The sequence below is a fragment of the Priapulus caudatus genome, unplaced genomic scaffold (assembly GCF_000485595.1).
Source record: "Priapulus caudatus unplaced genomic scaffold, Priapulus_caudatus-5.0.1 Scaffold224, whole genome shotgun sequence".
NCBI lineage: Eukaryota > Metazoa > Priapulida > Priapulimorpha > Priapulimorphida > Priapulidae > Priapulus > Priapulus caudatus.
Window position 1 is genome coordinate 148,471 of NW_014577285.1, and position 25,599 is coordinate 174,069.

Here is a 25,599-nt window from a genome sequence, read left to right on the forward strand (position 1 = left end):
CGACCGGGCTGAACTAATTAATACGGCGCGGCGGTGTTTTGTGTATGCATCAGTCCGGTAGCACGCCGCTTATGTGCACGTCAAACATTTCCTTATCTGTCGCATTTGTCATCCCGCTGCTGCCCGTGTTGTCGGAAGCGCATCAAAATAATGACGTCCCTGCGCTATTTGCATATATTAGGGCTATGAGCGCGGCGGAAATACGCATGCTGCTCGCACGCGACAAGTGCACGACAGTAGGTGAAAGTGGAGCGTAGGGGCAAGTGCATGGTAGTGGTATGGGTCAGCATCGTATGAATGAGCCACGCTTGACACACACACACACACACACACACACACACACACACACACACACACACACACACACACACACACACACACACACACACACACACACACAGGAACGCATGTACGCCACCCACCACGCACGGCACGCCGACGCACACACGCACGCACGCCGCACGCACGCACACAGCCGCACGCACGTACGCACGCAATGAACGTACGCCACGCACACATACATATAATATATATATATATATTGTAGATATTGTATATAGATACTGTATATAAAGCATCGAACCATGCCAACCAACGACATTTTCAATTTATCTCAAACTGCTGCTAAAATATCCCTCAAAGTGTTTTATCGGAACCGGGTAAATTTTTATGCAAACAAGTGCTTGAAGGCACACTTAGAGCACATGCGGAAACAACAATGTTATTTCAGTTCTCGTTATGGCAATCTCTCCTTCAGTCGTGCTTCGAAAAGCGTGGACTCATTATAACCACCTACAAAACGTGATTACTCCACATACCCACTCAACGGCATGGGGCAGTGTGTGTGTACATGTGTGCAATTACCAGAGAGCATAATTAGATGCTATTACTCGGTTCATTAAAACACTCGCCGATCTAAAAGCAATTACGTCCTGAACGACTGCCAGAACAATATGTTGGCTAGCCACAGCGGGCATGCTAGTGCATAATATGCACATGAGATGACTCTCTAGAACGCTGACAGACGCATATGTGCAATTCTGGCTATGCGCTTCCTTGATGTGACGTGAAATGTGTTTCTGTCCATGAAAATATTAGCGGAGATACAATGTAAACGATAGATAAGTATGAGTAAACACGGCCGGTAATTGATTGAGAAAGAGTGCGCAATGTTTGCCGAGAAGAAGAATTACATGCACAGCATGTTTATTAAGTATGAATATTTATTGCTCGCATGTAGAATGCATGTATGTTTAAGAAGCTCTAATGCGAGTCGCCCGGAGACTGGTGGTGCGTCCGACTACGACTGCACGCGCAGCCGAATCGATTGTCACTGTATCTGACGTGCGAGCTGAGCACGTATCACGATATTTTGCTTTAGTTAGACACATAGGTTTCACGACTTGAAACTTTGTTACTAACCAGTGACTTTAATTTTAGTCGTTGCGTTATACAGTATCTAGATCTTGTTACGTGTCGCCTTGCTTGACATTATGTCTGTTTATTCCACAGTATTATCCTGCACTATTCGGTGGGTTCCTTTCTTATTCATGTTGCTGCCCTATCAGCTATTAGTTACCTAAACACACTAGCGTCTACAATTAGCTGCAAACAACGCCTGATCGAGATGCATCATTCAAAATCCACTCGCTGCTTAAATCGATGAGAATAATTAGATATTAAATAAAATGACAGACGGACCCTATTCTCATTACTGTACTATCAGACACATGTGATACGCTTCCAGATAAGATCAGAAACCAGTCTAGCAACAAGCCACTACCACCGCTCATTAAGAAAGTATTCTGTGGGGAGCTGGTAGGACTCATGTTTAGTCACGGTACATTCACGAATAGTAATCAAACACAAAAACGTGAACGTAATTAAGGAATTAAGGCATAGTGTAGAAATTAGCTCAAGTTGCAGGTAATTAATGACAAAATACTAAAATCGGAAAAGTAGCAAAATCTGATATGTACCTCTAGAGCCATAATTCTAAGAGCCTGACATTATTTATATATTGAAAATGACATCGAGTTGGAGTCTATTTCATATAGAAATTCCTCTTCGTATTTTCTATTTCTATTTCGTATAGAAATTCCGAAGAAAATAATAATCACGTACTTGCACATTGACAATTAATACATCTAGTTGCTGTCATAATATATAATTATTCCGGCCGAGCAGGGTTTAGATGCCGCTAGAATAAGCTATTAAGCAGGCTATCATCTGTCTTCGTATACGCCGTAGTTAGCAACGTAGGCGCGATTATTCCACCGTTAAACGAAAATATAAATTTTCTCAGTCCGTAAAATCCCATAAAAAAACCATCAATAATGGTGAAAATATTATTCAACTGGTATTTATATGGCGTTTAAATTTTAAATTCGACCATTTTCACTTTTAAATTATTAATTTTGGATCGATTATGGTCATATACGTAAATTCGTCTGTGCGTTATAGTATTACGAAATTCTAATTGATTATAAGCGCCTTTGACAAAACGAAGGAGTATCAGTTTACCGCAACGCATGGTTGCCGTTTAGTGTTTCTTCCAGAACAATACCCATGCAATAAACCGTTCTGTAAGCGTGTGGAAGAAAAAAACGAGGGATGCGTAGGTTTTGTCAAGAGATGTAAACCTAGATGTACAAATAAATAATGGCGCTCTCCAGCGAACGGTCGTTACAAAATGTGCTTGAATAGAGGGTGTGGAGCCCACGGCGAGGTATGTAAAGCACGCACATCAGTTGATTAAATCAGTTGCCGTCGTTATAAGCTGATGTGTTTATCCTGTCTTACATATAAGCTAGATTCCGTACATAGTGTAGGCAAAGAAAACAGAAAAGAGAGCATGGAAAGTCTATTCTGACGACATTTGCTGCATTATGTTTATAATGTTTTACTCTTTGAAGTACGAAGATCTTTTTTCGACAAATAATTTTGGAAACCAGCAATAGTCTGTTGCAAATAGTCAATATGTTTCATGCAATCAGCGGATTATAGCCTAGACATGGCTGTACCGTCAAACTTGACGGATGGCTTGATTATTGGTTTATTGCAGTTCTTGAACAGCGATTTAAATATGTTGTTACATTAGATATACATACTAAATGTCATTATGGTATTGAAAAATAAATAATTAAATAGTTAAATAAAATCAATGTCAAAGTTAAATACTTAGCAATGAAGTGCTAAAATGGTTCAATAAATAAACCTGTAGAGTTAATAAACCATAGACTGCTCCTCTGTCATGTTGGCCATCATTAATCAAGTGCACTCTATTCTGTTGAATTGTGTTGGTCATCGCCAGTCAAATCGTTAAAAAAATTGAATATTCTAAAAATATTTATATTTACTAATTAAACGAATTTCAAGGTTATTACTTGCCTGCAATACATACAGCCGATTTCGGGGTCCTAGTCGTTGTTTTGCCTCCTTCACCGTAAAATCGCCGGGTGATCTTAACAACCCAAAATAACGTTGTTTGTCTTCGTTATTTAAATCGCCGCTTTTATTGGCTACACATACTTCCCGTTCTTGAGGTTTGGCAAGTCCCTTAGACATGTTACGTTGTGTATGATAAAAGGAGGAAATTAATCTCATCATAAAAACGGCAACAAATGAGCTCGGGTAACATTGCAAATGTGACGCCAGCAAAACCACGTATTCAGCATTGAAACGAATTCTACCGGTTGGCAACGCTATAATAATAAAATCGTTACTACGTACCATATGGTGGCAATTTGATGCTGCAATACTAGAAGAAGGCAGCTAATTAGATGGCAGACAGACAGACAGACAGACAGACAGACAGACAGACAGACAGACAGACAGACAGACAGACAGCTTTTATCCCCCCAGGTATTATTAAAGATAAGCCGCGAATATGGATAATATTGTTATATAGCGTATATATTTGACTTGCATGAAAATCTCACTCACCATTCTGAACTTACGAACAAAGTCTAATCGAGTCCAGTTCCCCATAGCGCGATGTAAATTTACCCGCAAAACATATTAGGCAACAATTGGTTTACGGAGAGTGCAGCACCAAATTAATAGGATAATTCAATGCTCCCATTTTCGTCTCAGCATGACATTAAATTGCGTCATATCAAGGTCATATGCATATTACGTAACAAAACTACATTGTCTTGTATGTTGATATATACGTGTCTTCAGGAGCTAATAATGACAAATTATCATTATTTCCTAATCATTTGTCATTATTAGCGCCTGATGTCTTTAATATTGCTTACGAAACGATAGAGACACGAAAAATATCTTAACGCACATCTGAAATATTTATTACTGTTAAAGACGAACGCCCCACCCTAAGCTCACAGTAGTGCTATATGTCCGAATATATAAATGGAAATTATTGATACGTATACTATGGTTTTATGGCGACGTAGTAATTATTTCCGCAGACATCTCCAGGTGGCCATAACAGATATTATGACAGGTGGAAAGCAAATTAAGTAATTAAGTAACTAAGTAATTAGCTGAAGGAATATCGATGATGACCTACATTGTGGCATCATGCGTTTTGTATATCTATTATCACCAAGGAATTATCGTGTTCCGATATCTGCGCTAGCATATTGTATGCCTTGGCACGACGCGAGAGCTGAGCGGACGTCACCATTGAACCATGATTATCTTATATATGAGACACGCACTAACAAAGGCATGCTGCATTAGACATGAGGTGTAGTCGTATTCCGTACAATCATTCCAGAGAGCTAGATCGAGTCGACTACTACAAATAACTCGTTCTTGTTGCCGAGTTGTCTTCGATAATATCTCGAGTGCGCATAGGTAATGCCCAAAATGTGAATAGAGAAGGAAATAACGTTCCATATGTTTCTTGCGCTGCGATTATAGTTAGGGTGTATTTCCGTATAAACTACGTTTGGTACGAAGAACGGTTATTGTCAGCCATGCACAAGGTGCATTTCAGATATGACCCCCGCAAGCATTGAACAAGTTCGCGACAATTCGAGACATGTCATGGTATACCCATTTTCAATTCAGCTGTCGAAACGACGAGGATAATGGCCGACTGGCATTGAAAACCTTATATGAACGTCTCAAAAGAAACCACTTTTACTCTAATAATAATACTAATTATTATTATTCGTAGTAGTAGTAGTAATAGTAGTAGTAGTAGTAGTAGTATTGACTGACTGACCATCGAACCCGCAGCACGCACGCGAGCCTCCGAGCAGGCGTGTGTGAGCGTGCATGCGTGAGTGCGCGTGCTAATTAAGTGTCTATCTATCTATCTACCGACCGACCGACCGACCGACCGACCGACCGACCGACCGACCGACCGACCGACCGATCGACCGACCTATCGACCGATCGACCGACCGACCGACCTACCGACCGACAGACCGACCGTCCGACCGACCGACCGATCGACCGACCGACCGACCGACCGACGGATATACAAAGCTGGGAACGGATAATTAACGCGGTTTAATGAAACGTCTATTCTTCCAAATTATAACTATATCTTGCACACTGATTACCGCAAGCGAGCTATTAAATTACCGGTTTTAATTAAGGTCTCTATTAAGAGATTACGTAAACCTGAAACCTGCTTCAAGGCCGCAACGCCGCCTTAAACACTTTATCCACCTTTCTAGTGTCACTACCCTGCGCATCGATACTCTCCGCTTACCCGCCGCTTACGACGAGGTGAAGGTCGGAGCGCGGGGTGAGGTGTGTGTGGGCCGGACTTCAATCAGCACCTCCTGCCGAGAGTCACGTCGGCGACTTGATGCGAGGCGCGCGCAGGCGCACTGCGCGTGAATAATGTATGCAATTAATGTATCGACTTTTGGCCGCATATCATCATAAGCGCGGCTGCAAACGAATTCATTGTATTTCGCGTCGTCCTCCGTCATCGCGGGAGCGCGCGCACACACGCGCGAAGACCCGTCGCTCGCTGCCCTGGCCATTAGGCACGGCTACAGCTCGAGCAGCCGTCACATCCCCGCCAGCATCGCAGGAGCGAGCAAGCATTGATTGATGAAGGCTGTAGATCTCTGCGTTCCCAGCGCGCGCGCGCGCCGTCAGCGAGCGTTTAGCCCGCACCTATGAGCCATCACCGACGCAGAGACAACAAGCCTCCATAGAACGCAAGCAACGCGCAGTTCGGGGTTCTTCTTTCAGTGCAGTGCGTGCGGACGTGCGGTCGACACGCGCATAGAGGACGGCCATGGTTGACATGCTGGCCCCGGGCTGATGCGCGCGAGTCAACGGGGGAGCAACACGTATATGAACAAAACGTAAGTCGTGCTTCTTGCGTCGTGTTTCGTTTTTATTGGGCATCGCGTGTTTGTTTATGCACTCACCGTGTGCATAGCGCGTGTTAACCCAACCAGGCTATGTGACTAACGTCAATATACACACGTCTCCTAACTCTAGCAGTCCTCACGTCCCGCAGTCCTAACGTCCCTCACAACGTCTCCTAACCCTAGCCAAGACCGTTTCTTGGAGCAAGCGCGTGTAAGACGCTATGTTAGAGGGCAATTTACTTGTTCTAGCACATATACGTGCATACACGAATAAGTCCATCGCGCGCTAGTAGATATAAAAATGTAGATCGCAGGAGATGGTATTTGAGGCACTTTTGAGTACATGTACAGCCTTCATTCTGACTACGACAATTCTCTTTTAGTAGAACAATTTATTTTTTTAATTTTGCTCCAAAATCTAGGGGGCAGCTGCCCCCTTGCCCCCCCCCGTAGGCTACGCCTTGCCATCGAGATACGACACACGTCATGCAGCCTCGCATATATATATGAATGCAACTTATTTCACACACCAGCCTCGTCTATATAGACGAAAGTTATTTAACACGCCAGCCTTGCGTATATAGATGCAGGTTATTTCACACGTCAGCCATGCGAATATAGATGCAGTTTATTTCACACGCCAGTCTTGTGTATATAGATGCAGGTTATTTCACAGACCAGCCTTGCGTATAGATGCCGGTTATTTCACACGCCAGTCTTGCGTATAGAGGCAGGTTTTTTCACGCGCCACATTTGCGTATATAGATGCATGTTATTTCACACGCCAGCCTTGCGTATATAGAGGCAGGTTTTTTCACGCGCCACATTTGCGTATATAGATGCATGTTATTTCACACGCCAGCCTCGTGTATAGGTGATTTCACACGCGTGAGGCCCTCCGCACTTCACGGTGATATTCATGCGTCGGTGATGTAATTTCTGCATTGATGACGCCAACGCAAAAACCCCCTCCCCCTGGGGATCGAGGGTTCGGAAAATTTAAAACCCCACCATTTTCTAATAGTTTGACCCCAAATCAACCAGATTAAGCCAACAAATCTATTTTAGCACAAAAATCTTACGGGAGCTATTTTCATGACACGTCATACCCCACTCAATATAGCGCGCATAGATAGGCAGACGCGCTTCGTTTTTGTCCGACGCGGCTTATAACGAGGTGCGCGGGTGCTTGCGCTAGGATAGCCGATGTTTCGCTAATGAGGCTGACCTTCTACCCGCGGGTGAGCGCTCCAGCAGCTTCCACAGCAGCAGCCACAAATCACATTCGCAGCGACTTATAGTGCAGCCGGTCGATACGGACACGCGAGGGGGCGCGTACATCAGCAAAAACCATGCAGCGTCTAAAATTCATAATACCGACTCTACCGACACAAAACGCAACATTTGGCATGAGAGGAACTAACGCTTGGACACCTGTCTTTTCTACTATATCGATACCCATATTTTACTTTTCATAACAGGAAGCATTCTGTAACCGGCTGTAGGGTTCGATAGTTCGTTTTTAGCTCGCCTTGACATCGTCAAGATGAGCTATTGCCATGGGGTGTCGTCCGTCCGTACGTCCGTCCGTCCGTCAACATTTGGCTACGGTCAACGATAACTCAAGAATCGTTTGACCCACATGTTTTAAATTGCATATAGTTGTTACTCATATGGGAGAGGTTTGAACGTCCTATTTTGGAGCACGCCAGTCAACCTACATTCGAGCCACGTCCACTTTTTGGCAAAAATGGAAATGGCCACAAATCAGTTCAGGTTCAATGGGTTTTGCTCATTTCTGGTATGTGAATGAATGAGGACTGGTCCCAAAACATATCACACGGGTTTTTATTTTTATTATTATTATGCAAATTAGGTAGATTTTGGCAATTTCACTATGCATTTCAGTGTCTGCCTACGGTCAACGATAACTCAAGAACCGTTTGGCCCACATGTTTCAAATTGAACACAGTTGTTACTCCTATGGGAGAGATTTGAACCTTCTATTTTGGAGCACGCCAGTCGACCTACTTTCGAGCCACGCCCACTTTTTGGCAAAAATGAAAATGGCCATCTAAATTCATTCGAGTTTGTAAAATTTTGGTATGTGAATGTGTAAGGCTAGCCCCGAAACAGTTGTATGGGAGAGATGACAACGTCCTATTACGTTTATTTTGTCAAACTGGTCAACAACTCTACAATCATACCGTGTAATATTGTGTTTTAGATTCTTCGTTACAGTAATTTAACTGGAATATTTTATTGTTTTTATTTAGTAGGTCTCAGGGGAAAGATAGTGAATATAGAAATAAGTTGTGGATATAGAAATCAGTTAACCCTAACCCTAGCCCTAACCCTAATCCTAACCCTAACCCTAACCCTATCCCTAATTCTAAAATAAAACAAAATTAGCCAAAAATAATAAATAATAAAATAAATAAGAGACAAAATTAGCCAATCAGAGCCGTCCCCTAGCGGATCACTATCTCTCCCCTGTGCAAAATTTGTTTTTATTTGCGCAATATTCGAAAACCCAAATGGCGATCATTTAGGCGTAGCGCCATCTCTCGTCAAGATTTCAGACTTTCCGATCTGAAACATTTATTTTCGCATCAAAACTTATGCATATATCATTATCAAGAGTTAATACTGAGAGATATGCTATATAATGGGAGTTCTCCCATATATACTCTTGCTTTATATATCCCTCCTCCCTCTACTATCACACCCACGGTGAGCTACAGTGTCATTGACACTTTCATTAGACTTGCCATTCAGATCAGAACAGGTGCATGATGTCATATAATGTATTCATTATTAATGTCATATCATGTATTATAATTCGAGCTTCAAGAGTTCACGCCGTGTGGGTTATTAGGCTTATATATATATGACTTCCTCTAAAATTCGCTGTCGGTGGTCATTGATTTAATTAGTGTCTCTCTTGCATCCGTGATCAACGTCAGGAATTCTTTGATGATGAGACTTGACTTTGGCATGTAATCATCTCTATATTGCTATAGTTCGTAGGATGCGTACAGCATGTAGCATATCTGAATAGGCATCGTTTTAAAATGAAAAGAAATTAACATGGCACCCGGCTCGTTGATTGGTGGAAACCCCTTTATACACAGTTAACGTGCGTTCCTCATGCGCGTGTAAAACTGCCCGAGAAATAGTGCACAAGATTATACAGCACGATTTACGTAATATTCGAGATTCTCTTTATATGAGAAGCGATTTACCGAGCTCTTATGATGCTTGTTTTACATTTAGCTGGCGAATTTTTAATGCGGTGTCGTAAAAGTAACATATTTTAGATTTTAAAATATATAGTTCATTTTTAAAAGCTTAAATCATTAGGATATAAGCATTACTTATATGAAGACTTGAGAAATCGTGCTAAAAAAGACTAAAATCTGATACGCTACAATTTAAATAATGACCGTAGATCAAGCGATAATGAACAGGCGACTGCTGTTCAGCGCGGCAATCTCTAGACGCGAAATCATGGATTTCGATGGCATTTCTCTGATGCTCTACGACAGGAAGACGCTGCGTGGAAGGGCTGCTTTTCCGTTCGAGTTCATTTATCGTCGTTTACCGTCTCGACTCCTGATTCCTTGTTCCATTAATGCCGCGTAAGATGCATGCCTCCTCTACTTGATCAATTTGCCGACCTCTCAAGGGTTGCCGTAATCGCATCAGCTCTCCCTGAAGCTCGCAGCACATACGTACGGAATGATGCATATTTGATGCGTGTGTGGCGGGGGAAATTTCACGAGGTTCGCTTGGGTGACCGTTTCGGCTGCGAGCACTTAATTCGCATGCAGATGTAGATGTATACACGTCAGCATCGTAATAGCATTAGAGCAACGCGATAGCGTGAATATTGTTCCTTGGCCTACGATCCGCCATCAATTCCCACATCGACTGCATTGTGAGCTCGTGAGGCATACACGTTGCTATGCGCCACTGTATGTGAGCGTGCGACGGATGTGTAAATGCGATATAGTGAACGGTCGCGTGCAGATGTCTATAGACATCAGTATTAGCTGCAACACGAAATCGTTGAAAATTCCAGTACCGGTCCACTTTCGCATGCAACAAAGCTAACATGTCTTAGATAAAAACAAAGTATTAAAAAATCAATTAGTTTAGTTTCGTTTACGCCTGTTTGGCTTCGTTGTACGCGTGTTCGATTATGTCCAGCTATTATACACGCGTTTAATGCAAATTGTCCGTACGCGCCATTTTCTATTATTAAAGCTAAATGCATTAATGTGAAAATTTAATGGCTTGAGGCTAACACTTTTGCTTTTTTTTCGTTGCAGGCATGCAACACACATTGCGGTAAAACTAGAAGCAAGCTAGGGTAGTGAAGTCAGTGACATGGGTCGTCTCAATTCTCTGCGAGGGTGGATCGCTACCACGCTTGGCAGACGCAAGAAGCAGCGATCGCTCGTTGCGTCACCTAGTGGTAATAACAAGAAAGCCGCCGAGAGCCAACGCTTTACACCCGACGGGCTGTACGATCTGAGCGGGATCGAAGGCAAGAAATATCAAAAATGCGTTCGCTGCCATGGAGTGAGTGCGCTGTGGGTAAATGGAGTGTTAGCGCTGACAAATGACAGACGAGGCAAGCCGTGTGCATGCATCGTCGCGCAAGCACACAGCATCGATGCCGTGTACGCTGACAACACTAACGACGCCGGCTACGTCTCCAAGGATGATAACACCGACGGCGAGGACTTGAACGCTGCCGAAGTGAAGCGAATCGCCGAGACAGGCCGACGAAGCATGATTAAGACCAACCCGTGGATCGGTCCGCAGACGCACCAGCTCGCGCCGCCAGCATCGCCGGCGATCGACTCCGATGGCGCGCATGGCGACTGGAACGCAGAGCAGATGTCGGACGTGAGCTCGTCGGATTCGGAAGACGACGACGGCGAGGACGCCTACCTTGGCGATAGCAGCTCGGTGACGTCAACGGAATCGGACGGCGAGTTGAACGTGAAGGATCGGCGGTCAGGCGCCGCCAAGAACAAGAGAAAGAGCAGCGACGCGTCTTCGCAGAACTCCGCCGATGGCGCTGCCGGCGATAAGTCGGCCGCGCCCGAGGATTTCGACCTTTCTATGAACGATTCCGGATTCGAGAGCAACACCTGCACGCAGCAGTCGGGCACCGAGCCCGGAACACCGGTAGACAACTGCAGCTTGGGAAGCGCCCAGGCTCAGACGCCCACCGGCGAGACGGCAACGTTGGAACTGGAGGGCACGCATCGCCCGCAGAGCGAGAAGTTCACGCAGAACGAGAATCTACGCGAGGACTTCGCCGCCGAGTCGCTGTACACGCAGGCCAGCACGCTGCAGCTCCCCAGGGGGCGCCTGTCGCTTCCGAGCAGTACGCTACAGCTATACTCGGCGCGCCAGTACGCCGGCTCGTCACGATCGGTGTGGCGATGCGCCAGCACCTCCGGGCCCGTCTACCAGAGCAACTCATCGCTGGCGAGCAAGGAAAGCCTCCGACGCGAGATGCGTCTCCAGGAGGATCTCGAGGAGAAGGTGAGGAATCTGAGCGACGTGCAGCGGCTCCTGGAGCTGCAGTTGAAGACGAACAGCCTGAAGGCGGTCAGTCAACCGGCGATGGACTATCACATGGCAGCGGACCGGCACCATCAGCCGTCATTCGACCGACACCGGCAGTGGAAGGACGACATCATCCAGTTCCGCTGTCAGCTGATGCTGTACCGGAAACAGCGACTGCTCATGACCCTACAGTGTCTACGAGACCAGCTGGACAGAGAGACGAAGCGGCTCGAGCAGAGCTACATGAACTCGGTGTTCCTACAGGACCAATGGTGGCAAGCGTTACACACCGCCAGAGAGTCTCTCGTGTAGCGTAACATATCACCGACACGAAACTGATATCATGAGCCGGTGAGCACGCTGACGCCATAGCTATATGTATAGCCACCATCAACGTAAATACTCAGTAGAATTTGACGCCAGTATTGCCCAACGATGGAGTCATGGAAGCCACGGCTCCATGCGCTGCGTCGCTAGGCGAGAGTCTTTATCTGAATTGATTTGCAGGTTCATTCGCTAGCGGCGCTAATATCCATCTTTTAACGCTCGCGCCTGTGTTTCATTTTCGCGATAAAGAGTCCCTAAAGCATATATATATATGTGTGTGTATGCAGGTTTACATAGTATCGCAAATATATGCATGCGCACACGCGAGGGCAGATTTATAGTATAAAAGCTACCCTCGTGTGCATAAGCGTAGCTGTTGCATATAGTATGTGACTTATTAGAACCTCCATTCACATTTACTTTGCCATTACTAAAGCACACAGAGAGAATCAAGCAGTGAGCTGCAAAACCAACACATGCATTCGCTGGTACACGGGCTGCTCGTCGGCGGCTGTGTGTGTGATATAAAGGACGCCATGGACCGTTCTCTACTCCTATTCTCCTCTTACAGCTCTTCCAATCTCCTCTCCTCATCTATATACCATTCTTCCGAATACGACTCTACACATCTCATTTCTCTCACTCTGTTAACCTAGTTTAACCTCGTTTCACATACTTCCCAGCCTTCTACGATTTAACTATCTCTGTCGTTCTGCTTATCCACTTTCTCTTATGATAGCTTTCTCGTGTCTCTCATTAGCCTCTTCTGGTCTCCCCCCCCCCATGTATCATGCGATGCCACTGCTGAATCACTCGTTTAACAGCAATATTTGCTGTGACTATTGGTATTTCCTTCATTATTTCGCTAACGCTGTCATTGGGTGCGTACGGCTACGAAAACAACGAGAGCGATCTATTGCACGTTCGTGTGTGATTGATTATACGTATTTTGACGTGGTCTACTTGTATTGGCCGCAAATGTTTTTGTGACTGAATTATCGGATGTCATATTGCTGTATGTATAGTGTAGGCGGGCATGGCAATGTTCGTAAACGCGATTTAGTTTCGCAAGCTGTAGCCCGTCGCAGAGTATGAATAATGTATTCGTAATTTTTTGTGGTACTCGAGTTCATGTTGAACCGATGTAATAAGATTTTTCTCCGTCGCATCAACCTACGCGGCAGTTGTGTAAAAAAAATATGTAAAAACAAAGGCGGCCATTTGTTTGGCATGTAGATCTTTCGCGGAACAGCTACCATCAATATAGAAATATAAAATATAGAGATTTTCTGATTGGATCGAGCAAACATGGGTTGTCGACATGTACGCAATCCAGCAAGTCATGCACGATATACAGTGGCCCTAGTTCGAGTCACACAATTATTGTATAAAATCCCATAAGTGGTTGGTACCGAGTCCCCATTCACTGCTGAATCGTGAAAATTACAACAAATCTCTGGATGGGCTTTATTATATTACTGCTCAGCGTAATCAAAATGTGATGACGCATGTAGGCAGACAATTACGATGTGAATGTCAACGAACGGGAGTTGCTACGTGGTGACACAGTTTAGTTGGACCCGAACATAACAACAAATTTTAGCAATCATTTCCGATAACCGTTGGGAAATCAGTATACACGTTGCATTAAGGTACGCCACTGCATAGTTAACTGTATTAGTCTGCTTATAAGCCCAAGCACTGAGCAGAGATCCATAGCCAGGACTCGCATCTAATGTGTAGGGGCCTCCGTGTGGGTGTGATCTTGTATGTCTATGTTAAAATGTCCACAATAGGCATTTGCAATCTTATCAGGCTTGTTATTGTTGGATGTCGCTGCTGTAAAGAGTCGACATTTCGTATAGATCCGCGCGACACCGTTGTTCGCTTGTATACGTGGCGACGCTGGGATTAGCTAACCTCATCGATTTGGAGGCAACAAAACTATCCCGGCGTAAATAATTAGCAACATATTGCTTCACCTGATTTTAACCACAGAAAAACGTTGTCAATAACACTTGGAATTATGTTAAACAACTCCGAGCAGTAAAACAAGTGGCCAATCGATCATGCAATTACGCCATGCACAGATGCTGCCTGTATAAATCTATTCGCTGTATGTTGCATATACAAAGATGGGCTTACATTTTGGCGGTGCTTCGCAAGTAGAGAAGCCCAGGCTAATTGTAAAATGTGTTTTAGTGCCTCCTTAATGTTTCATTAAAACATTTGCGCTATTTAATTTAGTCGCGTTATATTTAGAGACACCGTATCTCGGTACAAGCGCTATCACGCTGCTTAAGAGAAATGTACTGCGTGGTGCGATCGATTTTTCCTAAAAATGCTATCTGACCGTATAAGCGCATGTAGTGATGTTAAATTGAAGGAAGAGAAAAGAAACTGTGCCCTGCTGGGTATTTAGAACAAAATAAAAATCATGGAAACCAAATTTGCACATTTTTTCTTGTCAGTACAAGGCTTTAATCGAATCGTATAATGTCCCCTCGAGGTGTGTGTGGGCGCGTGCGTGCGTGCGTGCGTGTCTGCGCGTGTGCGTACAGGCGAGCGTGCGCGAGTGTGCACGAGGTGTGGAGTGTGTCTAAAACGGGTAAAGGTAGGGTGTAGTGGGGGAATCCAATATTTGATTACCGCCCACCTCCTCAACAATGCATCGCTTTACATTCTGCCCCTTTTCGTTCGCTCATTTTCTTGCTCTGAATATCAGCCTCTTTCTAAACCTACATATATTACGAATGATTGCCGCGCTTTCACGACGGTTTGCTGCTGTATATGGATATCCATGACGCTATCATCACAGTTTCAGCCTCAATAAATAAATCGACTCCCTGCGCATCAAAAATGTCGTGAATTTGCAAACTTACTGGACTTGGGTTAAAAGAAATTACCGATTCGTTTGGTTGCATTAGGCGATCTGTAGCACTTGGTAATAGCGGATGGTAACAGGAAATGTCAAGTTAGTGCAGGCTCTCATATAGCTAAGGCACTACAAATATAACCACACCGAAACCATACACGATCATACTCGGACGCGTTTTTTTAAAACAGCGAGTGGAACGAGGGTACCGTGAGAAAGCGAGGCGCTGTGGAATCGCCGATTCAAATACTATGGTGCATGCACATAACACATCATTAGCAAGGACGGTAGAAAAATTACTGAACTCAGCGATGCATCTGGGATTGCAAAATTACCATTTTATTTTATGAAAATTTCCATTACAACGTTTAATCGCTATGTCATAGTTAATCAAATGCAGATTGTATTAGGCACGAACGCGCGAGCTCTTTCTCTCTCTCTCTCTCTCTCTCTCTCTCTCTCTCTCTCTCACACACACACACGCACGTGTGCGAGTAGGCAGGTAGACAATCACGTGTAATCTGCCACAATTCCTAGGCATGATCGTTGCGCATTTATATTCCCACACATTTCATATTAATTTAAATGGTGCAAACAAACCTAAAGCGTTCAATACAATAGAAGCGTGCAACCGATGTGAAACATTAATACCTAATGATAACAACAACGTTATTCTTATATTAATATTAAATTATGCTATACTATTATTATATAAATATACTAATACATTTATTCAATTATCTCAACAAAACAAAAATCTAAACAAAATAATTACTTTAAGATTATACCGATCCGATTTATATATATATATAGATTGACTCGCTATAGCCTTCATTCCATAACGTAGTGCCACCATGGTAACTAGAGCTATATTTCTGTGTAAGAAAATCAAACAGTTAGAATCGCATAGCAAAAATAACTAGCTAGACGGTAGACGATTACAGTATGATTATGAATTCCGAATTTCAGAGAAGATAATTATTTAAGTGGAACTACTGCTAAATTATTTCCGATTATGTTCGTCAGCCGCTATTCTTCAGGACGCATTAAAATTATATCATGCCAAATGGTTTTAGAATTGCGGGCATTTTCAATAATTCATATTTCTCATCTAATTTCTATTAACGTCCCTAAAATTAAAAATTAAATGATGACTTTTATGCTTTACGTTCAAATGAAGACAAGACGAGGCGGACACTGCGTGCAAGAATGCAATCACCCAGACGCATTACGTATATATTGCTGGGTTTATATGGTTCACCGATATTCACTGATTACTAAATTCTTTTTATCTGCGTAGCATAAAAGCTACCACAATGGCGGCGCCACTTGTCCTTGTAAAGTTTAGAATATCAAAAATAATCTGCGTACATGCTATCGTTCAATCTACTGCGGACTTGCTGATGAAACCGCAATGCAGCATTATCTAAACTATATAGCGTGGCACCGCATTAAATTCATAGCATAAATAGGAGTATATTAGTATAAAAATGTACCCCTGCCACGATTCCAGCGTTTTCGGAATCTCTAGCGTTATTTGTAACCGGTTCAGCAAAAACGCTACAATCGGCTTCCCAGCCAGCCAGGCCAAGTGCTGGTGCTAGCTAATATGCCTCCGGAATAGAACAGACCAGGGTAAACATACAAGGAGCCGAATAGCTTGCGCTTAAATAAAACAGCAGCATAGCACGTGTCTTCCAATCGGTCTCTCTATGTCGCGTGCCTCTACACGATTCTCTGTAGCACGTTCTGCGGTCGCAATGGATCTAGTCTCCTGAGCGCAATTCGAATCGTCACAGAGTGTATTTAGGGGTTCATATGGCGCGTCAAGAGACATTTGATAAGGTATCCGACGACGGCAATGAATTCTTTTATCTAAGTTAGGAATATTAACCAGCTCATTTGCCACGACGTCACCGGAGCAGTTGGTGACAGAGATCTCGATGTTGAAACTGTCGTCCTGCCCCTTCTGCGGATGATTGGGAGAAGAAGAGCATTCTTCAAGACTTGGCAGCCTCTTGTCTTCTTCAAGATCCCACAGGCGCGATAGTCTATAGTCGCTTGTCGGTATGACATCCGGTCTTTTTCCGATCGCTGCGCTGATGTGGGTCGCTTCGGCGTCACACGATGTGGAATTCATGTAAGCGATGTACGTGTTAGTGCCATCGCCTGGGCCTCCGCTCAAAGTAACACACGCGTCGTCCAAGGTATACTCACCAGCCGACATAGTCGTGTCCTCAGTGCAAGCTACGGAGGAGTCATTCTCTACCGCGGAACTGGCAACACTTGTGTCAATGTTATCCGTGTTTGACGAACTCGCGATTTCAGCTTCAGGGTTCTCACAAGCTTGCTCGCGCAGGCAAGCAATACTGCTATCAGACGGTAAATAATTCGTCGCGGACACGCTTTCACCGTCGACATCGCCAATGTTTGACAACCTTGTTCCTGTTACTTCGCATGATTGTACTTCGAGCACGTAGTTCTTCTCGTTATGTGACTCTACCGGTCGATTCTCTTCCAATGAGCACGTGGCTAATACGGTCGATTTCTCAACGCAGTGGTCGAGAGTAGTTGTTGAAAGCGATTCGTTGTACGTCGCACCTGTCACGCCACGATTGTCCTCTTGCTGAAATATATCTATTATATCCTTCGCTGTGAGTCCTTCTAGGTAATCGGAAAACTCCGACAGGATTCTTTCAGGAATGCTTGAAGATATGTCATCGGAAGCGCACTTGTTATTGGTTGGAACAACATCCTGCTGATCCATAGCGTGTGAAATATCTTGTAACGCATTTGTGGCATGACAGGCATGCATGTATGGATCTGGAATATCCGGTACCCCACACGTGGGCGAGGTCGGCGGTACCTTAGGCGTCAAATCTTCGTCAGCTGAATCCAGAATTTGCGCGAAATCGAGTTCTAGTGAGGTAATGGCGCCGCTGGCGGCAGCCATGATATTCTGCGGCGCCTCATCTTCAATAGCTTCGTCGCGCTCTGTTTCCACCACATTAACTGCTGATAGAAGTTCATCTGAAATGCTGTGAACAAATGGCTCAGCGTCTATTAAATCTTGAGGGTAATCAGGGGTAATGCACGTTAATTCTGCTGAAGCCTCGTAAATTGCGTGCGGGTTCGGGTCAATGAGATCGTCAAAGGTCTCGAACTCTATTGGAAAATCGATAAAATTGTCAAAACATTTGTCGGTGACAGTTGCAAGATTAGGCTGCTCATCTCTTAGCTGCTCTTCTGCACAGTCAACCGTAGCATTTCCGTGATGGTTCGGTGAGCCAGCATTTGCTTCAACTAATTTCACACCGTTTATAATATCATCGTCATCATTTGTATAGTCAGCAGGAACAGTACGGAAAAAATGTGCAGCTTCTGGCATGAGTCTCACCGTTGCTCTGTCCCTATGCGTGTCGTCACTGCCGAACGATCCAGCAAGACTGATTGCGCTAGTCGCGTTGCCTTTATTAGCGTGCATCTCATCTTCCCATCGGTCATTTTCATCGTTACCATAACTTTTGAAGGAGCCAGCAAGGCTTAGTGTGCTGCCCGCAGGTTTTAGGGCATTGCCCCTCCAGGACAGCAAATATTCAAGCGAGTCTAAACTCGATCCCCTAGAGTGCAGCGACGATGGCATTTCTCTGTCAGAACCATCATTGATGTCGTCTAATGGTAGACGTAAGAAGTCATTATCACCATGCGAATTTTCGACACCGGAACCGGCGAGCGTGCTCTCACTTTCTTTGTAACGTACCTCAAATGGCTTTTCCTGTCGATTAGGGCCTAGTAATTCAGCCTGCACCGCACTATTTACACGCATCTCCTCTCTAGGCTTCCAGTAAGTGTGGTCGTGTTTGCAGCCAATATCGCTGTCGACTTTTTCCATCGGAGAACGATTTTTGAGAATAATAAAATTGGAGTCAGTGGTGAAGCTGCCGCAATCCAACGTTATCTGGCTGGCCGTCATGAGTCCAGAATCGGGCACATTAACGCAAAGTGAGCAAAATGGATCCTGGGACAGCGAAGCACTCTGCCTACAACAGCAGGCAGGCCCCATTTGGTCACTGCGCGAGTTGCTTAGTCGTTGCTCTTCTAACATGCCCTGCTGCGATGTCTGCAAGGTTCCAAGAGTCTGATCAGTGCTCAGTGATGAAATCTTCGACAAGGGCAATACTGATAGATCAACGGGCGATCGATAATCAATAAATGAACTAGGTGGGTTGACGTACATCGACGAGGATTGCTGATCTAAAATCGCCGACGAAAACCTATCTGGGCAATGTATCGCGCTGAGTGGGGTGTTAGCATCGGCACAAGCCAACGACCCAGAGGAAGGAATGGAAAAAGGAAGGACCCAATTGAACTCGGCAGGAGTGCTTGATGCCACCTCTCTCGCATACTTTGAACAACTGACGTTTGAGGGAGAAAACGGGCGCGTAAATGGAGTACCAACGTCGCTAGTTAGATCCGTTGCCGAGCCACGTGGATTAACAAAGAGCGAATCGCTCGAGCCGAGCTGGTAAGACTCAGGTAGGCATAGCCGCGGTGTATCAAGTGGCGCCATCGCGTCGCCATCGGCTACATCGCCGTACTGCTCGTTTTCTGAATCAGTGGGTACCAAGACTAGAGAAGGTGGCCACTGCTCAGATATCTGTTTTAGCTCTTTGGTGGCGGTGGCTCCAAACTCCCCCGATACCCCTTGTCGCCAATATCCAAGCCCTTCGTCGCTGCCAGGCTCACGGCAGTGCAGTGTAACTACATGATCTGCAGACGAACTCGCGACTTTCGTATCGCTAGATAAGAGCGAGAGTTGCTTATCCGAATTTCCATTATGGAATGCCGAGCCATCGCGTAATAACTGAGATTCAATCAGCTCGTATTGACCGATATCAAAATTGCTAGATGAGTGGGATTCTACCACGATGTCCTCAAACGCTCCACGAACGGAATCGTTGAATAACTTACTTTCGCTGCGAGCATTGACTATGTCGCTTAGGTTTTTACTGAAATTTGGTGCAATGTTGTTGTTCTGATCGCTTTTCGCATCATGTTTGTTGTAGGATGCCGACAACTGGTCGATGTCTTTAGCGTGATCAATCGTATTCCTGTACTGACACAGATAATCACCACTTATCATTGTTGGTTCGCTTACTACTACAGGAAACGTGTCAAAATTGCAGCCCATGTCAATATCATTCGCCACAACGGCGCATTTGTTCTGAAGAGCATATTTGGGACAATCATGATCAGCATCTACTTCATGCGTCGACTCCCCTTCGCTTCTCGCCCTTTCTCGGTTGCTCTCCGTTCTTGCTCCCCGCTCGCTTTCTCGTTCCTGACGGTGGCAGGTATTGATGACGTCTAGTGCATTTTTACAATCTTTCAACGAGTCATCATTACTCTGGATCATGGCTCCAGAATCTTCAGCCCCGCTTTGGGTTTCCACGCGATCATGCGCAAACAGGCCCCCTGCTGCTTCTGCCCCAGGATACGCTTGTTCAGCATCGTCATTAAAACTGCTTTCTTTTATGCCAAGTAGAGCTGCCGATGAATACCTCTCGTGTTTACCACCTACCTTCTCTTCAGTGTTACGATCGCCATTAATTGGATTACCCCTTATACTATCAGGAACAATATTACATCCATGTGTATTCGGTAGAATCTTGACTGAAACGCTGTCACAGGCTGCCATTGGTTGTGATGCATTCCTCATGTGTATTGGTTGTTGAGCGTTTTCATCATTCCGATGTATGTTTTTCTATAAGGAAAATAACGCAAAAATTAATAAATACAAATTTCAATTGACCAATTACCCAAATAGAATATGCACGCTCAAGAAGAAGCATGTTAATTATGCACGTACGCACGCCACTCATGTTGTTCGTGCAGAATACAGCGATACGGCGTAACTAACCGTAGCAGTCTTAACAAATCTCACATGCGTTCAAGCATTCAATCATCCGTCGACACTGCATGACGTCATAATCGATTTCGTCGTTCGTGACTATTTTCACGTCCTGTTTGCACGGAAAATATTTATCCAGAGTGTTTCGACATTAAAATAGATCCGTGATCAGAACAGCTTTTCCCAGTAAACTCTAATAATAACAGTCGTCGCTTTGGGCATATATACTGCAAATCGTCCCCGTGCAGTTTCAGCTGTTAAATAGCAAATATAGATCCTATAGTGTGTGCGGCCATTAATTATAACAGAGTGACAGTCATGGGGTGCAGAATCTTTCTGCATAACGCGAGAGGATGCAGCGACCGGGGTCCTATTGCGCGAATACTCGTTTGATAACTGACAGCAGGAGCAGCGGCTAACTGATTCATAGTTTCCCTAATGGACGCAAGGTGTCTAGTTACGGCGAACCTCGGCACACTAAAAACAATACCGCGAGGAGTGGAATTGAGCAATTGACCGCTGACAGTACTCGTCACGACTCTGCATTCAACGGAAAATCATTATCGCGGTCAATTGTTCAAGCAACATCCTGTCGCCATGACAGCTTTCAGCAGAGAACCGCAAACAAGGTAGAAGAAAGAAGCAAAGGTATAAAAGGCACTCGAAGTGGTGGCATTAGGAAGCACGGCTCATGTTTACCCTACTATCTGTATATCGGAAGTGGAAAATGTTCCCATTCAGAGTAAAACGATAGCTAATATTTACACATAGCCATCAATTTCTGTCAATATAATGCGACGTATAAAATAAACGTCAATGACAATCAAATGCTTTCACTCGGAGTATACCACATATTATAATAACATCTTTACTGTAATGTTACTCGCCGTGACCATCTATATATCGTTGAGCAAATATTCGTACAGCAGGCGTATAGTTCAGGCGTTATACATATCGTCATATCTGGCTTCAATTCTCGCCCCATACCGCTGCTTCTCATTATGCAGAAGAAGGAATTGTGAATCACAACACAACAGTGCAGCGCACGTTACCTGTTATAACTCGTGAGTATATAGCAAAGCAGGTGCTGAATGCCTTTGTGCTGATTAGATGCTGATTCGAGTCAACGCACGCACAAGCAGACTGGCTAGCTGTGTATAACAAGAAAAAGTAACGCGAACATATCGTAAAAAGATATAACTATTGCATAGACCCATAATAAATCACCTTGTGGACTTTTGGGTTCTGATAGATGACAGTCAGGCCTTTGCTGTTGCTACCACCTCCTCCAGTATCAAGTAAATACGCTTGCTCATTCATAGTAGTATCATCCTCTTTTATGAACAATGTGTGATACAGTTCCTCTGCCATTAATCTGAAAAAAGTCATTTTTGCAATTGCGGCGTCATGACTATAGTCTGAATGATATCTGCAGTGCATCGGTGCGAAATATGGCGAGTATGATGATATGAATATATATAATATATATTATATATATATCAGTGAGACATGAAGAGAGAGAGAGAGAGAGAGATAAGAGAGCGAGGAGGAGAGAGAGAGCGCGAAGATGAAGAGAGAGGAGAGAGGCGAGAGCGAGCAGAGAGAGAAGGAGAGAGAGAAGAGAGGGAGAGAGAGAGAGAGAGAGAAGAGAGAGGAGAGAGAGAGAGAGAGAGAGATGAGAGAGAGAAAGAGAGAGAGAGAGAAAGGAGAGAGAGAGAAGCAGAAGAGAGAGAGAGAGAGAGAGAGAGAGAGAGAGAGGGGGAGAGAGAGACAGAGACGAAGCGAATATCCAAGCATGTCTATACCCTCCTCAAATACTCGCAATCTCGATGTACAGTGCGATGCACAATCTCGAAGTACGTCAATAAAAGGTGAACCATCCGTGTACCTAGGATTCGGTGTTCCTGTAAATTCCTGCCACTTGATGATGTTGAGAGACATCTGCAATTTCTTGTTACTTCTAAGCGTTTTCCAATAATGCTCAGTCGCACTAAAAATGAGAATAAATGCATAATATGGGTAACGCGGTTGTACGCTTTCTTGTAACCCTATGAAAAATATTATTTGATCAAACTTCTTAAATAAAAAGGTCTCGGTCATGAAAAAATTATTAGTTATGGACCTGCATACACGCAAGCACGGGCACGCACGCGCGCGCGCACACACATTCATATATATATATGGGCAATATGAATGCAGGAGATGTACATATACGTACTACGACATAACAACATATATATATATATATATATATATTTATATATATATATATATATATATTCATTTATATTGCGTTTATGATATGAGACACTGGCAGCAATAGAAAGAGACACCCTCAACATTTGATTCTCACCAGCGTGGCATAGCAAACAGTAGAATTCGCATGGCGCAGTCAAGGCTGGTAGATCTGTAAGCTGCACCGGTCTCTTTGGTCAATGCGATGATAACTCTTGTGACGACATCCATTAGATACGCCCTAGAGTACAAAATAAGCCACATTGAAAGACCACTGAATAAACCGTATCTTCTAAAAAAAATCTCTTTAAAAATTCGTATTTATCCTACCATATCGCAGGTGATTTGCTTGGTCCGCGTCTAAGACCACGATGAGTCATGTCTATTATATCGATTTTATTTACCCATGTTAACTAGAGTCGAAAAGTAGGATGAGCAAATAACCAGTTAATGTCCGGTGGTCCAACATGGATCCATGTGGTGAGATGGGACATGGCTTCTACCAATAGGTTCATTAGATTAGTCCCCTGTGCATTTGTGATTGTTCTGTTAGTCAGCTGATGGCGAAGCAACGCATCCAATTTTGTCGACAGCATGTCAACGGCATCTGGCGGCAGAACATTACCAATGGATTCGTCACATGTCCCGTCGCTGCAAGGTAATGTAGTAAATATGATCATTGATCTTCCCATGTTAATCGGACATATAAATATGCAGAGCATAACTTTGCTTTACGATCGGGGCTGTACGATTCACGTGAAATGTCTCATAAACACGGTTGCGAACTAAATCCATATATTTTAGATTTTTCCCATAGGAATTTACGATGATATTTTTCACGATGTCCCAGATAGTAGAGTGAAATTAATTGATTGTCACGAAAAAAATAAAAATTATATTCTTTCCAAGATATCGCTGTTTAATGCAATACTCGGATCTCCACTTACGTGTCATTGGATGAGAGTCGAGTTAAACGTTTCACCAGCGCTTCTGCAGCTGGTTCAGCATCATTATGGTCCGGAGAAAGAGCCAGGTGGAATAGGCCTGTCAATGTACCCTCACAGTTCTCATTCTCACTCACGCTACTCATTGTGTCGCCTAAAGAATGATAGACGTGCATTCTATAAGTCCATGTCTAAGAATCCTTCACCCATCGTTCAACTGTTGGTCAGATCGGAGATACTCGTAATCTGTTGCATTCTAAAGAGATTCATCTGTACACATGTATTATATCAGGTGTTAATAAAGACAAAACTCCATCTTCATTAAAAACTTTGTCTTTATTAACTCCTGATTATATCAACCCCTAACTATTTATATCATCGAACAGCCCACGTCCTCTGTTCAATATTATAACTACAATGCTGTTAGAATATAACGTGGAAATATACTATATATTAAAACAACAGAATATGCGATCGATTTTTACTTCACAAATTTTTAACTATAGCCTAGTAATTCACTACTGTATTCAGACAGGCACCAATTCTCCTATACTTATGTGTCTAATTATACCTACGTTTATCTATGTAGCGCGAATTTCACAGGCGGACAGCACAAATATCCATATTCATTTACCACGTTAAATTCAGTGTTTTATACAAGTGAAAATATATTTATAATTCACTCAGAATGTATGACGACGTAGCTTCTGTCGTTTACGCAAACGAACAACGACGTTTGAAATACATTCAACTGGCATCATGGCATGCTACTTGCGTTCACGTGATCACCAATAGCCAATCACTTTCTGCTCTGCCAGATGATGTGCACTGTCGGCTTCATTTGAATTAAACATTTAATAATAACACATGAGTAACGGCAAGTTCATATAAAATCACATATTTTAATCAAATTTGTTAATCAAATGATATATGTGTGACGGTGTAATTTAATAGTCGTTTGAGAACCAGTTACACGATTCACGGCTACATCTTATCATTCCGTTTCATACGGAAGATGGCAGCACGGTGTTGTTGTGGTAACTCTGCGCGCCGCATGTAAACACTTGTGTGTAGACGTTTGTCCTGGAAATGCCAGAGTGTAATAATTTTCACCTGCGCTGCAAATATGACTGACGAATTAGCGAAAGTTTGTAATGCAGAATTTATTAAGTACATAGATACCCAATATTTGAAGGCTAAAGATGACATAAATGTATATTTGGAAACGTTGGAGACCGGCGCGAAAATTAAAAAAAGCGTCAGGTAGGCCTAATGCCCAGTAATGGCTAATGATAATCCAGTAATCGTGTAATTATCCTAATAGTAATGCTGATAGGGTCTATGCCCCCCAGGGTACTGCCGGAACGTACCCTGGGTACGGTCCGGTATACCGGAACGTACCCTGGG

At 43.8% G+C, this 25,599-nt stretch overlaps 3 protein-coding genes across 3 annotated transcripts in view; 2 read left to right on the forward strand and 1 right to left on the reverse strand.

Moving 5' to 3' along the window:
- Positions 1-6,034: 6,034 nt before the first annotated feature.
- Positions 6,035-14,676, forward strand: LOC106807597. The gene is made up of 2 exons (XM_014809992.1): positions 6,035-6,302; positions 10,646-14,676. The coding sequence occupies exon 2, from the start codon at positions 10,704-10,706 to the stop codon at positions 12,210-12,212; it is 1,509 nt and encodes a 502-aa protein (XP_014665478.1). The 5' UTR covers positions 6,035-6,302; positions 10,646-10,703; the 3' UTR covers positions 12,213-14,676.
- A 742-nt stretch (positions 14,677-15,418) lies between these two features.
- LOC106807595 lies at positions 15,419-24,942 on the reverse strand. Its single transcript, XM_014809990.1, has 7 exons — positions 24,768-24,942; positions 24,196-24,346; positions 23,693-23,899; positions 23,367-23,489; positions 22,902-23,003; positions 22,241-22,388; positions 15,419-20,866 (listed from the first exon to the last, which is right to left on the reverse strand). Exons 2-7 carry the CDS (start codon positions 24,336-24,338, stop codon positions 16,769-16,771), a joined length of 4,821 nt encoding a protein of 1,606 aa, XP_014665476.1. The 5' UTR covers positions 24,339-24,346; positions 24,768-24,942; the 3' UTR covers positions 15,419-16,768.
- A 304-nt stretch (positions 24,943-25,246) lies between these two features.
- Positions 25,247-25,599, forward strand: part of LOC106807591 (trichohyalin-like) — a 16,523-nt gene continuing 16,170 nt past the window's right edge. Inside the window, exon 1 of the mRNA XM_014809985.1 lies at positions 25,247-25,455. Coding sequence (XP_014665471.1) covers positions 25,319-25,455 — 137 coding nt within the window. The 5' untranslated portion in view covers positions 25,247-25,318. The remainder of the gene's footprint in view (positions 25,456-25,599) is intronic.

Bases quoted from the DNA above. Each gene is read 5' to 3' on its own strand.
- LOC106807595 (XM_014809990.1), bottom strand. From the start codon at position 24,338: ATGAGTAGCGTGAGTGAGAATGAGAACTGTGAGGGTACATTGACAGGC. The intron at 23,490-23,692 runs GTTATTTGCTCA...TTTGTACTCTAG, and splicing joins GGACCACCGGACATTAACTG to GGCGTATCTAATGGATGTCG. The intron at 23,004-23,366 runs GTGAGAATCAAA...TCTCATTTTTAG, and splicing joins CTGTTTGCTATGCCACGCTG to TGCGACTGAGCATTATTGGA.
- LOC106807597 (XM_014809992.1), top strand. From the start codon at position 10,704: ATGGGTCGTCTCAATTCTCTGCGAGGGTGGATCGCTACCACGCTTGGC.